This window comes from Mustela erminea, chromosome 1 (assembly GCF_009829155.1).
Source record: "Mustela erminea isolate mMusErm1 chromosome 1, mMusErm1.Pri, whole genome shotgun sequence".
In the NCBI taxonomy this organism is placed as follows: domain Eukaryota; kingdom Metazoa; phylum Chordata; class Mammalia; order Carnivora; family Mustelidae; genus Mustela; species Mustela erminea.
Genome location: NC_045614.1, coordinates 151,303,117 through 151,318,597, shown reverse-complemented (window position 1 = coordinate 151,318,597; position 15,481 = coordinate 151,303,117). Strand labels below are relative to the sequence as shown.

General features: G+C 41.0%; 1 protein-coding gene and 1 pseudogene across 1 annotated transcript in view; one reads left to right on the top strand and one right to left on the bottom strand.

Moving 5' to 3' along the window:
* The window catches only part of PCOLCE2 (procollagen C-endopeptidase enhancer 2), a 65,076-nt gene extending 52,037 nt beyond the window's left edge, over nt 1–13,039 (bottom strand). The window contains exons 1-2 of the mRNA XM_032346794.1: nt 12,585–13,039; nt 11,464–11,572 (exon numbers count right to left, since the gene is read on the bottom strand). Of these exons, the coding sequence (XP_032202685.1) occupies nt 11,464–11,572; nt 12,585–12,667 (192 nt within the window). The 5' untranslated portion in view covers nt 12,668–13,039. The remainder of the gene's footprint in view (nt 1–11,463; nt 11,573–12,584) is intronic.
* LOC116581110 lies at nt 3,676–3,800 on the top strand (annotated as a pseudogene).
* Nucleotides 13,040–15,481: the final 2,442 nt, after the last annotated feature.

Below are 15,481 nucleotides of genomic sequence, written 5' to 3'. Positions count from 1 at the left end.
TCATCTTACATAATTATCATCAGTTATCAGCTACGGCTTAAGTCATCTGAAGGCTTAACTGGGCTGGTTGTCCAAGATGTCATCTTCACACCATGTCTAGCACCTCAGCTGGGAAGACTGGAATAACCGGGGCCTGCCTAGGCATCTCTCTCTCCCCATCTCTCTCCCTCTTCGCCCCCACTCCCCATCATGAAGCCCCTCTACATGGCTGGCTTGGGCTTCCTCACAGCATGGTGGTCTTCACATGGCCACTAGTTCCCCCAGAGTGCATGTTTAGAGACTAAGGCAAAAGCTTTAAGACTTCTTATGCCCTGGCCACAAAGTCATGCATGTCCCTTCTGCCCCACTCTATCTGCTTCACAGGGCCAGCCCAGATTCAATATTTGGGAGTACTAGAAAAAGGCATAAATACCAGGAGGTGTGGTATTGGGGGGTCATCTTTAAGGACTTACACGACAATAGTGGAGCTGGTGTTTGAATGCAGGCAGTCTGACTCTGGGAATTACACACTTTTAACCGCTCTATCATGAGGTGTCTCTATTAGGAATAAATGAATAAATTCGTTACTTGATTTGTGTGACTAGCAGAGACTATTCTGGTGATTGAGGCTTCTAAGGCAAACTGAAGTCCCGATCTCTAAAGATAGAAAATTATTGGCAATTTTTAAGTGACAATCCTTTCCCTGTTTCTAAACATCCTAGTTTCAAAAGCTATGGGGCATTTTGGGTTGGTTCTGGAATGGGAGGTGTTTGGTCAAGGGGACATGGCTTGAGAAGAAGCAGGAAAGTTTTGGAAGTACTTCTGTGGACAAAGTCTTATGAAAGATCACATTTTAAATGAAGAAAGGACATAGTGAGTAGGAGTGGGTATTTCCAATGGGAGCTAGCCATGCCCCAAAGGGATTACCATCCAGCTTGAAATGCATTGGCTTGTAGACAAGTTCTACACAGACATCACCCTTTTATGCCTTATTACAGCCCTAGAAGAGAGGTTAGAAAAATAACCGCCACCATAACCACCGTTTATGAGTGCATGCTTGTATCAAGCACCAAGCCAAGGACCTTTCATCTACTATCTCCTTCGATCCTCCCTTTACCCCTACAAGGCAGGTCTGACCACATGTCAGCAGTATGACTCTCCAATATCCATTCTTCTAGTCACTGAGTATTGCCACACTTAACAACCTTTAACCATGAAACCTGTCACCTTGTGTCAGGGTGATTCACTCTGGGGACAACTCCTTGACTAGTTAAGAGCCTCCTTATCTCCTCCTGTCCTATTCAGGGATGTGGTTTTCTTCTTATTGCCATCTCTGGGCCCAACTCAGCATCTGGTCTCTGGTAGGTACTTTAAAAATGGTTTTAATAAATTAATAACGTATGATTTTTTTTTTCCAGGAAAGGTAAATTGTAGCCTAGCGCCTTTAGAAATCTGTGTCTAGCAATCAGACTCCTATCAATTCATTTCTAGGAGCAGTAAGCAGTGATAATATGCCCACTGGCTTCCCTGTGTCCTTGTCAGTCTCACCCACGGAACAGCCCATCTCTGACCTAATGGTCTCTCCTCCCTCCACATTTTGGGAAACACTGTTTTATTATATGCGATGCTCCAGACTGTCCTGGGGGTGAGGCGATGAAAGAGAGGTGATATTTAGTGGCAGAGCTTGTACTGGTTTAATTCCATCTCCCCACTCCTCTGTGGGTGTTCCATTTATTTTTAGATGTTTATACTGGTTTTCCAAAGACTTGCTACATGGACTGTCATGATCTAACAAATAATATATCTGAAGAAAACACTTCTATTCTCCAAAGTTCCTAGAGTAAGACAGTCAAGTGTACCCCCAAACAGCTACTGCCACTGTTGTTAAAGCTGCTAAATTATAAGGTGCAACTGTGTAAGGTGAAGGTAGTGATTGCATTTCTCGTAGGATTAAGACACAATAATCCATACGTATAAAACTTCACTGCACCAGGAACATGGCACAGCAACCGTCACAAGAATGCTTTCCTACCTAAGCAGAAGAATGGAGGTGGGGGAGAAAAGAGAAACCTTGAGAATTAGGAGCCCCCTAAATGCCTCTCTGGCCTCCAGCACAGAGTAACCAACAGATGAGAATTCTCTCTCTCTCTCTGTATTGTCAATACATGATAGATTGTAAGGAATCTGCAAATTTATGGAACAATTCTAACTTGCCCATAATTTCACATCATAAATTGAACTCTGGAGGTGGGCAAGGAATGGGAATGTAATTCCATCCGTCCTTTTAAGAACATATGCCTTAAGATTCTTTCTGGTTGTTCTACCTCTGTTAAATGCCTTCTCCGTTTATAGTGCTTTTTAATAGAGAGGTTTTAAATGTGTTATTTTGGTGCTCCGTTATTAAAGTGATGTTTCAGGAAAGAATGACTTTTTCGTCATTAAGATGTTATGAAAGAGAATTTTCTTCAGAAAAACATGAAGACTGTTTTCATGGTTTCTCATTTTCTTCCCTCCTCATTAGGCCCTTTCCAAGGCTTCTGGTTCACCCCTGCACAAAAAATACAGGCAGAACAAATAAGAGCATTTATAAAACATTAGGTTTTTAATCAATAAAAATATATTTGACTTTCATAGAAAGAACAAAGAAAAACAAAACAAAAGCAAGCAATAGAGGTCCTTAAAAAACAAGTAGAAAACTAAGCAAGTTTAGAAAAACTGGACTGAGGCCCCAGTGGGAAAATGTCACCTATTTGCTTATTTTTTTAGGATTTATATTCTCCCTGCTTCCCAGGGGGATTTAAGGGAGCAGGAAACAGATTTTATTTAGTTCTTCCAGTGCCTTACCAACTAAAACCTAATCGGGACAGTTTAAGTGCCCTAAGAATCACAAAGTATCTGAATTATACTCTCTTAATTAAAAAAGCAAACAAAAACTAGCTTTAGTGCTCTCGTCCCATTCTTACGGTCCTCAGCCTTGGGTATACAGACATTCTGCTAATTATCCACATCTTTACTAAGGGATCAGATGTAAATAATATTAAGTCAAGCAGGGGGTTAAATTACTATTCAAGGCAGCTGAAATAACCAAGCCTAGTCCAACAAATGTATATGTACGTTTAAAAAAAAAAACCTGTAGTTAAGATCGGAATTTAAGTCTCTATATAATTCTAAACCGTACATGTAGTTTAAAGCCAGGAAATATGTGTTTAAGGCCAAAAATTCCATTCTCCTATCTGTCCTGCTGTGGTTATGCCAGGGAAATAATAGTTACAGTAATTTTAGAACCCCTTGCCATACCTTAGGTATAATTAAGTGCCTTAAATGTTGAGTTCCCGTCTAAATCCACTATTTGTTTTCTCAAATTATATACCTAGCACCGATCTTAGAGGAACATCATTATTTGTTTCAATTTTCACACAACTCCATGCCCCACCACTGCTGTCTTTCTTCTCATGAAGCCATATGAAGGTTATTGGGAAAATATATATCCCCACCACATTTTTAATCTATCATTTCTTTAAATGTGAATGCCATTTAAACTTGATCAGGCTTTTGGAGGATGGACTCAGAATGATGACTTTAACATACCTTAGTGGCACAATCACCCCGAAAGCAATGGTACAGGAATGCCCTTAAATAATTATTTATTCTCATATTTGGAAATATCAAGGCAAGCACTATAAAACGGTCCTAGGAAGCTTTGCGAAGTGGCAGTATCATAGCCAATGAGGTTTATCCGAGGCGTGATTATTGCTAACTGAAAATGGCCCTAGGATGTCAAACAAAGGATACAGTAACAATTTCTCAAGTCTTAGAGTAAGACAGATGTAAAATGGGTCGACATCTTTTACTCTTAGCATGAGGCAATAATTATTTTCATTTACTGAATCTAATAATTTCAATAATTAAAAATGTAAATAAGACTCATTCCACATGATCAATACTTAAAATGACTTACAGTGAGCATCATAGTTATTTACATACATAACTGCTACTGGTTTTCGTGTCTAACTACTCCAAACCAGATTATAATCTCCTTGAAGACAGAAACCATGCCTTATCTTTTTACCCCCTGAGCCCACCACAATGTTCAGCTCATAGAAGATGTTCAATAAGCATTGGGTAAATGTCCATTTATTTGCTCAATAAGTCTGTAACAGTGCCTTTGTATCAACTGGTCGAAAAATTCTCTAGTCTTTTCATATTTTTGCAGGAATAACAATATTAGGGGTTCTTTAGACCTCAGTTTCACTACTTACAAAATGGGCATCCTCTGACATCACAGAATTGGATGGGAATGAAATAAAATGATACAATATATTTGAAAGTATACTGAAAACCACACATTATTACTTTATATATTACTTTATATTATCCTATATAACTTTATATCTATAATCTATATAATAACTAGTATATTTAATTTCAGCTCAACAGAAAAAAAAAGTTATCAAAATAATAGTATATGTATTTCCTGGGAGCCCAAAGATCTTCAACATGCGATAAGTTATGTTTTTTTATCTTCTGCATGAATTAGCTAGATAAAGAAAACTGCCACACACTTCCAGTTTAAATGGGAGTGAGTCCATTCATTGTTATAATTGTTCTCCCATTTTTGGCAAAGGTCTGTGACTTTCCGACTCTCCCACATTATTTAATTCAGAGTTAAAAGAACCTCTAATGCCTCTAAAATTTTAAATTCCTCAAATGTTTGCTGATTTTTCTCAAGCCAGATTTCTACTGAAGAAAATAACTGAAGCCTTCAATAATTGGCTCTCTAATTTCAATACTTTTAAATTGGGGGGGGGGTAAAGAAGAGATATAAATAGTAAATACTCTGTAATTCAATAATGATCTGTAACAACAGGACAACATAAATGAAGTATCTCATTTTTAAAAATTTTGTAAATCATGCCCCACTTCAACTCCAAGCACAAAATCATCTTCACCTTAACCTACATACCAGCTGCTGTTTCTGTTACCTAATGATAGCAACTGCCCAACACATTCAGATGTGACATTTAGTTTTAACTTTGATTCAAAATGACAATTCCTACATACCTATTCAAGGTGATTTCCCAGAAGGTTCTAGGCTTCCAGTTTCTTCTAATTTGCATAGTTGCTATAAACAAAGATTCTGTTGGTTCCACTTAACCTGCCATAACATATGTAGCCCAAATCAAACTCTGAATAGTTGCTTTCACAAGGTATTACTTTGCTACTATGCCTATTTTTTCATTCAAAAATTGTGTCGAACCATCAATACAAATCTGTAATTCTACTGTGGGATTATAAAGTGAACAAGTTATTGATGAAAAGACCAAGGAACAGAAAAGGTATTGGTGATTTGCCACATTTGCACTGAATTTTTAATGACACCATTAATGGCATGGAGGTCAATTCAGGTGACCTTTGTCTCAACCCAGTCTTGCTGTCCTTCCAAACCTGCTTAGATCAACCACTGTTTTCCAAAGAATTATACGTGCCTTAGCTCTCAAATCATACTTAACTCCCACCTCCGTCATCCACGTCAAGTAGGTTTTTTATGCAGATGTCCCTTAAATCCAGTTCTGAAAATCGACCCTCACAGGAAACTAAGAAACCTTCAACCTCATCACAGATTACAAAATATCTTACAATTTCTTCACCCTCAAATTCTCTCTTTAATGTCTAACCATATGTTTTTGAGAACATATTCAGCAAAATTTTTTTTCATAGTCAGCAAAATTAATTAGTAGAACCTAAGACTAGTTGAGGTCACCAAGAGTTGTACCCAGAAAGATAGAGCTAAGTCATGAGGTTTGAGTTCCAGTCACAATTTCAACACCACACAGAACAAGGGTCACCTTCCCCACTTGCAAAACAGAAGCACAACTAAGCAGCATAGAGCACCATGTCCTCATCATAGCTTTACATGAGTAAAATGAACCTCAGAAGTTCTCTGGAACAGCACTGCCCAAAGGCATTTTTTGTGTTGATGGAAAAATTTATATTATATACTGTCCAATATGATAGCCACTATCTACATGTGGCTACAGAGCCCTTGAAAAATGGCTAAAGTGACTGAGACACTGAATTTGTAATTAATTTAGTCAATTAAGTTAAGTAGCCAATGTAGACAGTATATGGGACAGTGTAGCTGTCCAAGAAATAGCTATGGAAATTTTAAAGTACTGTAATATAAGGACAAATCTAAATTTCCAATTTGTAGGCTGTATTTCCATACCAGAAAGTCCATTACAATTGGCTAGGAAGTTTGGCTGTGACAACTAGCATTCAACTTCCTCAAAGCATACAGATACTAATGTTAGACTCTCCTCAATATCCTATTGATAAGATATGGTTCAAGGAAAACCATTTGGTGAGGAAAGCCACCTTGCTTGGAATACAACTCTAACCTGGGAGAACAGGATAAGAGGCAGGTAAGGAGTGAGAGGCAGTATATTTTTCTCCAACTACAGGAACTAGAATTTTAGGGCCACTCTGAGACTCCCATTTTGAGGCATTTCTATGGTTTTTATTAAACGATTTTATTTGTTTATTTGGGGGGAGTACAGAGAGGAGGGGCAGAAGAAGAGGCAGACTTCTGGCTGAGCATGGAGCCCGATGTGGGATCCAATCCCAGGACCCTGTGACCACGACCTGAGCCGAAGGCAGGTGCTTACCCGACTAAGCCACCCAGGTGCCCTGAAGCATCTCTGTGATGTTTAATAAAAGTGATACTGAATCACCCATAGAAATTCTATTCTTGGTTTACTGTCTGCAGGAGCAGCAAGATGGACTAGATCCTCCACTTTGGGAAAGACTTTAATAGACGGCCTTGGATGAGGTCATACCAGAGCTCAGCCGCATCTGGCGCAGCTGCCAAGCCAGGGCCCGAAGCCTGGTGTATCCAGCCTTTCAGCTGGAGCCACTAGATCCTAAGTGCACTCAGAACTGCTGAGAGAGCTGCTCTGGGCAGAATATTCCATGTTTCTTCATCTCCTTTGTTACCGCCCTTGTTCAATCCACCATCTTCTCTCTCCTGGATGCCAGAGTAGCTTCCTAATTGGCCTCCTTGCTCCATTCTCAACCCCCCACAACGCATCCTCTAGACAGCAGCCAGAACGAGCTTTACACACTGCTGTGCAACAGTCACCACCACCATCTGTCTCTGAACGTTTTCATCTTCCCCTAGGGAAACTCTATTCCCATTAAATACTAACTCCCCACCCCCAGGCTGGCAACCATCATTCTCCTTTCTGTCTCTATGAACCTGACTACTCTAGGTGCCACATAGAGAATGTGGAAAAATATTTTGTATTTTTATAAAAAGAAAATATTCTATTTTTATAAAAATAGAATCATGCACTATTTGTTCTTTTGTGACGGTTTATTTCACTCAGCACAATGTCTTCACGGTTCGTCCCTATTGGAGCATGTGTCAGAATTCCCCCCTCTTTTTTTTCCTGAAGATTTTATTTATTTATTTGAGAGAGAGAGCATGAGCAAAGGAGGAGCAGAGGGAGAAGAGACTCCCCAATGAGCAGGGAGCCCGATACGGGGCTCTATCCCAGGACCCTGAGATCATGACCCAAGCCAAAGGCAGACACCCAATCGACTGAGCCATGCAGGTGCCCCAGAATTCTCTTACTTTTTAAGGCTGAATAATGTTTCCTTGCATGTCTATACCACGTTTTGTTCATTCCTTCATCTGTGGATAAATACTGGGGCTTCTCCCACCTTTTGGCTAGTGTGATAATGCTGCCACGAACATGGATGTATAAATATCTGCTCAAGTCCCTGCTTTCACTTCTTTGGGGTATAGACCCAGAAGTGGCAATGCTGGATAATATGGTAATTTTGTGTTTAATTTCTTTTTTGTTGTTGTTGTTGGATTATAGTTGACACACAACGTTACATTAGTTTCAGGTGTACAACATAGTGACTGGACAACTCTATACATCATGCTAGGTGGCTATTATCTGTCACCACACAACACTATTACAATACCATTGACTACATTCCCTGTGCTGCACCCTTCATCCCCATGACTTAACATTCCATAACTGAAAGCCTGTATCTCCTACTCCTTTTCAACCATTTTGCACCCCCCGCTCCTCTGGCAAACATCAGTTTGTTCTCTGTATGTGCAGGTCTGATTCTGCTTTTCTCATGTTTAATTTCTTGAGAAATACTTTCCACAGCATGCTGCATTATTTTACATTCCCACCACCAACACACAAGGGGTCCAATTTCTCTATATCTTGCCAACACTTGTTATTTTCTATTTCTTTATAATAGCCATCCTAATGGATATGAAGTAGTATCTATTTTATTTTTATAATATATTTATCGCTACTTCATATTTTCTTTTTTTGTTTATTTAAACATTCATCGCCTATCTCCCCAAACTAGAATTCTAGCTGCATGGCAGTAAGGAGTTTGGCTGCCTTGTTTGCTACCATAACCCAAATAGCACCCAGTACTCAAAGCACATTTGTCGAATGTGTGAGAGACCTCAGGGTCACCAGCTTTAGAGCTACCACAGTTCTCCTCTTTTTATGTTCCCTAGGATATACGGGAGCTGGGGAGTTCCCTTCTGCTACTCTGACAAGCCAGAGGACTGTGAAGAAGAATTAAGATTTTAACAAATGAGTTAGTGCTATTCTCTGTGACATACAAAGAAATAAAAATGTTGTCAAACTAAGACCTTGAGAGCACCCATGGCCTTTGTGCACAACAGAGGCAGTAATTATAACCAGGAGAACATGCTGGGCTTCTCTGGAAGTTCTTGGTGGCAACTCATGCAAACATAGAAGACCCAGCCCCTTGGAATAGAATAAACTCAACTAAGAGTGAAAACTATTAAGCTTTTGACTAGAAAAGCAAATTGTGTAGTCCTTTCTTCTATATTACCTATACTCTCTTTTAAAAAAAAAAATTTTTTTTTCTTTTCCAAAAAAAGGCTGATATTTGTTACTCAACTTCATGAACATCACTTCAGGCAGCCTGAGAAAACCACAAATAAATATGCCACAGAGACTGCTTGTCATCTGCCTGTCTTCCCTTCTTTCCACAGCTGATAGAAAACTTTTACTCAAAAGAAGGCTTTTGAATTTTAGCAGAGCACATGGACACCTGAAATGAAGCCCTCCTTTCTCAGCTTTCTCGCAGAGAGAAGTGGCGGTGTAACTAAGAACAAGCCAATGAAATGTAAGCAGCAAGTTGCATGTAATTACACACAATGTCCTTAAAGGGAAGACACATGCTCGTCTTTGCCTCCTTTTTGTTGGCTGAAATGTAAACATGATGGCTGGAACTGTAGCACACATCTGAGTATGGCAAAGCAGGGGGAGACAAAGATACAGAGTGCCTACTGGCTGGAAGCTGCCACCCCAATCCTGGATTGCTTACCTGTAGATTCCCTTATGTGAGAGAGAACCAAAGTTCTGTCAGAGCCATTGTTGTTCTAGGCCACTGTTATTGGAAGCTGCCCTAGTTCTGACTCACACGGAATCTTTTCAGTAAGACTACAGGAGAACCCAACACAGAAATAATTCTTCCTACATATAGATGACAAAGGAGATTGTTCGGCAAGATTTGAGCTATTCTGAGCTGATGCCAAGCACAGCTTAGCCAGTAAGGTAAGGGCGTAACAGTGATCTGCCAAATCAACCAAGGGTCAGAAGGAATGGGAAGTCAATACCAACAATAATGAGGATAATGAAAATGATAATGGTGATGGCTAACATTTATTAAGTAATTTATTATAACCCCAACACTGAGCCAAGGGGCTTTACCTGTACTAACCCATTTTATCTTCACAACAATTCCGAGGTTTAAAAAAGAGGAGTCCTGATCACACAATTTATGAGTGACAGAATGACAATTTGAATCCAGAGAAGTCTGACTGTTGAGCCCATATGCCTTACCTTTACACTGCATCCAAATAGAACATCCACTATACTTTCCTTCCCCCCACATAAGAATATGGTAGTCAGTCAGTCCTCTCCAGAAGCCTACCACTTCTTTACCAAAGAAAGTCCCCTGGATACCCTTCACCCATCAAAGTTTGATGCCACACCAACAATGCCCATAATACCCTAAATATACAGCCAACCATGAATTTCTACTTGTTAGGTACACGATGCCCCTCAGTTATTAATTTCCTTGGACCGTTTATAAATTAAATCCATTAAATTGCAACTGAAACACAACTATAATATGAAAACCAAGTTACATGTTTATTTTGAAGCCTTATTTCACATTTATGCTAATATCAATATTTCAAAGCTGTTTTTTATGACATATTCTCTCCTAGCCCCATGTGTTGCAATAACACAATGAAATCTGCATCAGTTCATCAGATAGTCAATATTTTATAGGAAAGTATCAGTGCAGACAGAAGCCACACCTTCTATTAAGGAAGAGGACCCCAAATATTTGCCTGTTGGTAAGAATGCCTCACTGCAAAACAGGTCTCATTCATACATAAAGTTGGACTTACCAAATGTCTGATCAAGTCAATTTACATAACTGTTCTAGGCCTCAGCTTCCCCATCTATAAAATGGGGATGTAAGAGTCACTTTCTCAGAGTGATTTCAAAGATTCAGTGAGGTTATACTTGTTAGCTACCTGGTACAGTGTCTAGTACACATTAAGTGCCCATAGAGAGGTAGCTACTTTTAAAAATTATCATCAGTGGGTAGCACAATCTGATGGACTAAAGCTCTCAGTGAACCAATGTGTTCAATTACCAAATAACTTCCCAACAATGAAAAAATGAAGAAGACTCACTATCACACTGACCAGCAAGATGACTCATTTTGGCTGATTCTAAATTCAGACTTCTTTTTTAAGATGGCTGTCTGGAAATCCGACTTTTTGACTCAGCATAATCTATGTCATTACTAACTGCATGGGCATTTTATTAGCCTTTTTTTGCTGTTTACATTTTCCCACCCTACCCCACAATTATTATTATTCTCTATTCTTAAACTGCCTTTAGTGGTGGTTTTAAGTCAGGGACATTAAGTGAGATTTTCTTTTCCTTTTTCTTTTCCCTTTCACCCATAGTGGGTATAAAGTAGTCAGGGATGAGCATTACCTTTGCTCTTCTATTCCCCACTGGGAGACATTTATGTAATGCACAGGTAATAAATGGATTCTAAAAGTCATTACCACAGGACTTTGAAAACAGCCTTAATTTTGAATCCATGAAACTCAGCTGGATCAGGAAGGGTTTTCAGGAACACATGTGCTTTAAGAATTTATTCCTTCAACCATTATCTTGTGCCCTTTCTAATCACTAATGCAGGACACCACTAGTTCTATTAATAAAAATCTCCCAAATAGTTGAGGTAAATCAACATTTTACTATTTCAGGCATTTGCCCCCTACCCAAATCCTCACACCAGAGGAAAAATGCAGCAGCCTTCCACTGTTTCCAATACCCACTTCCAGGAGAATACCCTTAAAAAGAAAAAAAAAAAAATGCTTACTGTGATTTTCCAAGTACATTTGCTATTTGGAGGGTACACTCCAGGGAAACCTTCGCTGCCAATAAATCCAGACTCTCCAGTAAGAATGCCGCCACATGTGAATACAGGTCTGGGAAAATAAAAGAAGGAAACTTAATTTGAAACTAGGTCTAACAATCTAATGTCAACTTTAGAAAGGTTGTAGCTTCTAAATATGGATAAAGTTAATATTGATTAATAAATGCCTGCACCATATAAGGGATCTGAAACTTGCTAGTTAATAATTTTTAAATTACAGTTTAATAAAACATTCTGTCCAGTTGCCATCTCCATCCTCCTAACACAACATCTGTTTATCCATCTATCCAGAAGCAATCAAATGCTCCACGTAGTGGTAAAAGTTAATGGGAAATAGTCAATGGAAAATTTGACTGGGGAGTGGAGGTGAGTGAAAGAAGGTGAGAGCTAGGCGAGGTACACGGTCTTAAAGACAGACAAGCAATAGATTAAAAAAGTTTTAATTTCCTAAATGTGGAGAGATGCCTACTTCTCCTCCCCTTTTCTGAAAACCATTAACCATTGGCAGAGCCTCGCATTTATAAAGGGAGGCTGCTGGTGATGGAGGTGGAAGAGGAGATGCCAAAGGTGGCCACGGGATGGGTCCCCCAGCCCAGGTCCTGGGCGGTCTGGCAGCCCTGACGGGGGCTGACGAAGGGTTAATTTTCCGGGAGCGGCTCCCCGCGCGCCGCGCGACTCGGGTTTTCCCCGAGGCTTTCCGTCTCTGGGCCGAGCCTCCCGGGGGAGTAAAGCAGAAGTGAAAAAGCAAAAACCGCAGCCTCGGGCCCTCGTGCCTCCCTCCGCCCGCATACGCACTCGGGGAGAGGCGGTGCCGGTCCCTTTCAGCCCCCGCCACGTGGTGGTGTGGCCAGCGGCGGGGAGGTCGGGCTGGCCGAGCCGGGGGCGCGCGGCCGAGCGGGGGGCCGTCCGGGCGGGGGCAGCGGACGCCGGAGCCCGGGTGAGCGCAGGGTCGCGCGCCGGATCCCCGAGCGCCCCTACGCGGCTGCGGTAAAACCGCGGGGCGAGGCTGCAGGACAGCGGGACAGAGGCGGGGAGAAAGGGAGCCCGGGAGGGGGTCGCGTTACCTCTCCGGGGGCTGCTGCCGGGAGAGCTGCGCGGCCACGGCCAGCAGCAGGCAGAGCGCGGCCCAGGCGCCCGCGCCCCTCATGGCCGGTGTAGACGCGCTCGGCTTGCTCCCACCCCGGCGCGCACGCCGGTCCGCACACCGGGTCGCACCCCCCAAGGCTCACACTCTGGCACACACGGGGAGAAACAGGCTCGCGCGCCGCACACTCCCGGCTCGCTTCCCCGCCCTCTCTCTGTCTCACACACACACGAGCACACACACGAGCACACACACGTGCGCACGCAGCCGCGGGGCAGCCCAGGTATCCGGGTGTGCGCGGCGGGCGGGTGGGGCGCTTTTAAAGGCAATCACGGTGCACGCTGCCTCGACGCTGAATTTCCCCAGAGGAGTTGCTCTGGCAGCCACAGGCCACTGCTGAATATCCCGTTTGTTCTCCGGCGGCGGGAGGGGGCGGCTCTGAGGCCGGAGCCGCCTCCTCTCCTAGGGCAGGCGGGCGTCTCCTCGCTGGCCCCCCGGGACCCGCAGCGCCTGTCACATCCCGCCCGCAGGGCCTGTGGGGAGGAAAGGAGGGGGAAACCCTGTCGAGTGGTACCCAAGCGGGACCCGACTTCGGGATCCACAGACGATTCACAAAGAGGGGGTCATGGCTTGCTTTGGAGAGTGGTTTAACTTAATTGCTTAAAAAAAAAAAAAAAGTGTTCGCGCTTGCTGGTTGCTGGAAAACTGGGGTTCCCTCTTTACTTCTGTCGCCTTCAAACACACAGATCTAAGGCAAGAAAAGGGGGAACCAGAAGGGCGTTCTATCAAATTTTAACTCCTGCTCTTATCTTTTTACTTGAAACTCTCCCTCAATAGAGTCTTCTCTGTTTTTCCTGATGTGTGAGAATAGGGAAACCGTTTTCTGTGCAGGGATTTAAAACTGTATTTTCAGCCAAGTGATTTGTGAGTGAATTGCCATTAACTATGTCAACTATGTCAGATAATGAAGATGGAACCGAGATCAGGACATCTCACCATGTTCTGTTCTGAAAATGGTGTTTAGTTGCCGGCATCTCTCTGTTCTTAAAGAATCTTTTCCAACAATTTCTTTCTGTAACATTAATGAGTTAAGAGTCACAGAGAATTTGTTTTTCTAAGAACAACAATTCCAACCTTGTGGAATCAATACTTTATTTAATTAAAGAAAAAGAATTTTAAACACCTTATTTTGTTAAGTGCTCTCCAATAGCTAGGAATTAAAAAAAGAAAAACAAGAACAGAATGGATTCATTGAGATATTCAACAACCACATCAGCACAAGAGGGATATAGCTGAATCTAGATGCCCCATATATGCTGTTTCCTCTAAATTATTTTCACCTTTCTAACCAAACAACAACAAAAACCAAAAAACCACCACTGAAATAGTTCTTGCCAAGATTTCATTTCTAATAATGAACTTACAATGTTAAGAATGTAAACACTCCTAGCAAGAAAATAAGTAAAAACTAGCAACAGGGAATAATCTGTTTTTTAATAGTGGGGAAACCCAGGAAACAATAGTAGAAACCAGAATTTCCCTATGGGGTTTAGATTATCTTACTATTTTTGAAAAAATGAAGGAAAAAAAAAAAAGACCAAGAACTACAACTTTTAAAAAGTTCTCTAAAGGCTACCACACCCTGTTTATGACATTAAAAAAGAAAGAAAGAAAAAAAGGATTACAGAATTTGGCAAACTACATTATATCCTAAAACCTACACCCTCAACCCAATAAAAATTGCTTTAAAACACCAAAAAGGAAAATAAATGATTGTTTATTTTGCACACATTTCAAGAATATGCTATCCAACAGCATTAAGTGTTTTAGATGATATTTTGTGAAAAAGTCAAAGTTTTAAATTATAAAGTGAAAATATTGCTCAATTCACTTTCTGGTAATGATCTGAAATCATCATAGCCAGAAAATACTTCATTCCTAGGACTAAGCTAAGTTTTTAAACTTTAAAATTCAAAAATAAAGTATTAAACCTGTCCCAGTACATAGAAAACTATTTGAACATAAGTATGCAACAATATTTTCTTTTCTTAATTTATGGAATGATAACTGTGTTCCTATCCTCACTAAAGAGTCAGACTTGCAACACTGATGGTTCTGTTGTTGTTGAGACCCACAGGAAGACATTGATGTTACCATATGATTTTAAGAGTATTTGCTCTTAGAAAAACGTATTTGTCTTGGAACTACAGCTCCAAGATGAAAATTATAACCCTTAAATGTCCTGAGAAACTTAACGTGTTAAAATTGAGACAGACCCAAGTGGACTTTGAACGTGTGTGTAGGGTCCATTTCTGTGAGACTGATTTCTGGACTTCAGTGATGCGGAACTGGCATAATGGGCAGGGAGCCAAAGAACTCCAGGCCTAGTCAGGGACAGGGGTAGAGAGGATGAAAGCCTAGTGGTAGATTCTAGAAAGAAAAGCAGAGTGTTAAGTGAAGTGATCCTTATTTTCCAAGGTATATAATACCCAATCTCTGCAGTTAAGTAGGTTGCACAGAGAATCGAAGTCATGGAAATATGGAAATATTCGCCAATGAACCGACCACTTATAAAATTAGTCCCCAAACATTTCTTGCTGCCCAACATTAGCATCTAGCTAGGCCCAATATGTCAACATCTTTGTTGGTTAGTCTCTGGTCAATTCATCAGCTTTGTAAGCATCTGAAAATGCAATGTAAATAACAGTGCACTTTCAATCCATAGTGCTGTATTGTAAAAGATCCAGAATTTGTAAAAATTTATAGTGCTGTATTGTAAAAGATCCAGATCTTGTAAAAGATCCAGAATTTATAAAATGGTTGCAAGTGAGGTTGAAAGAAGTGGGAGGATGATGGGCTTTTTTTAATGAATGAAGA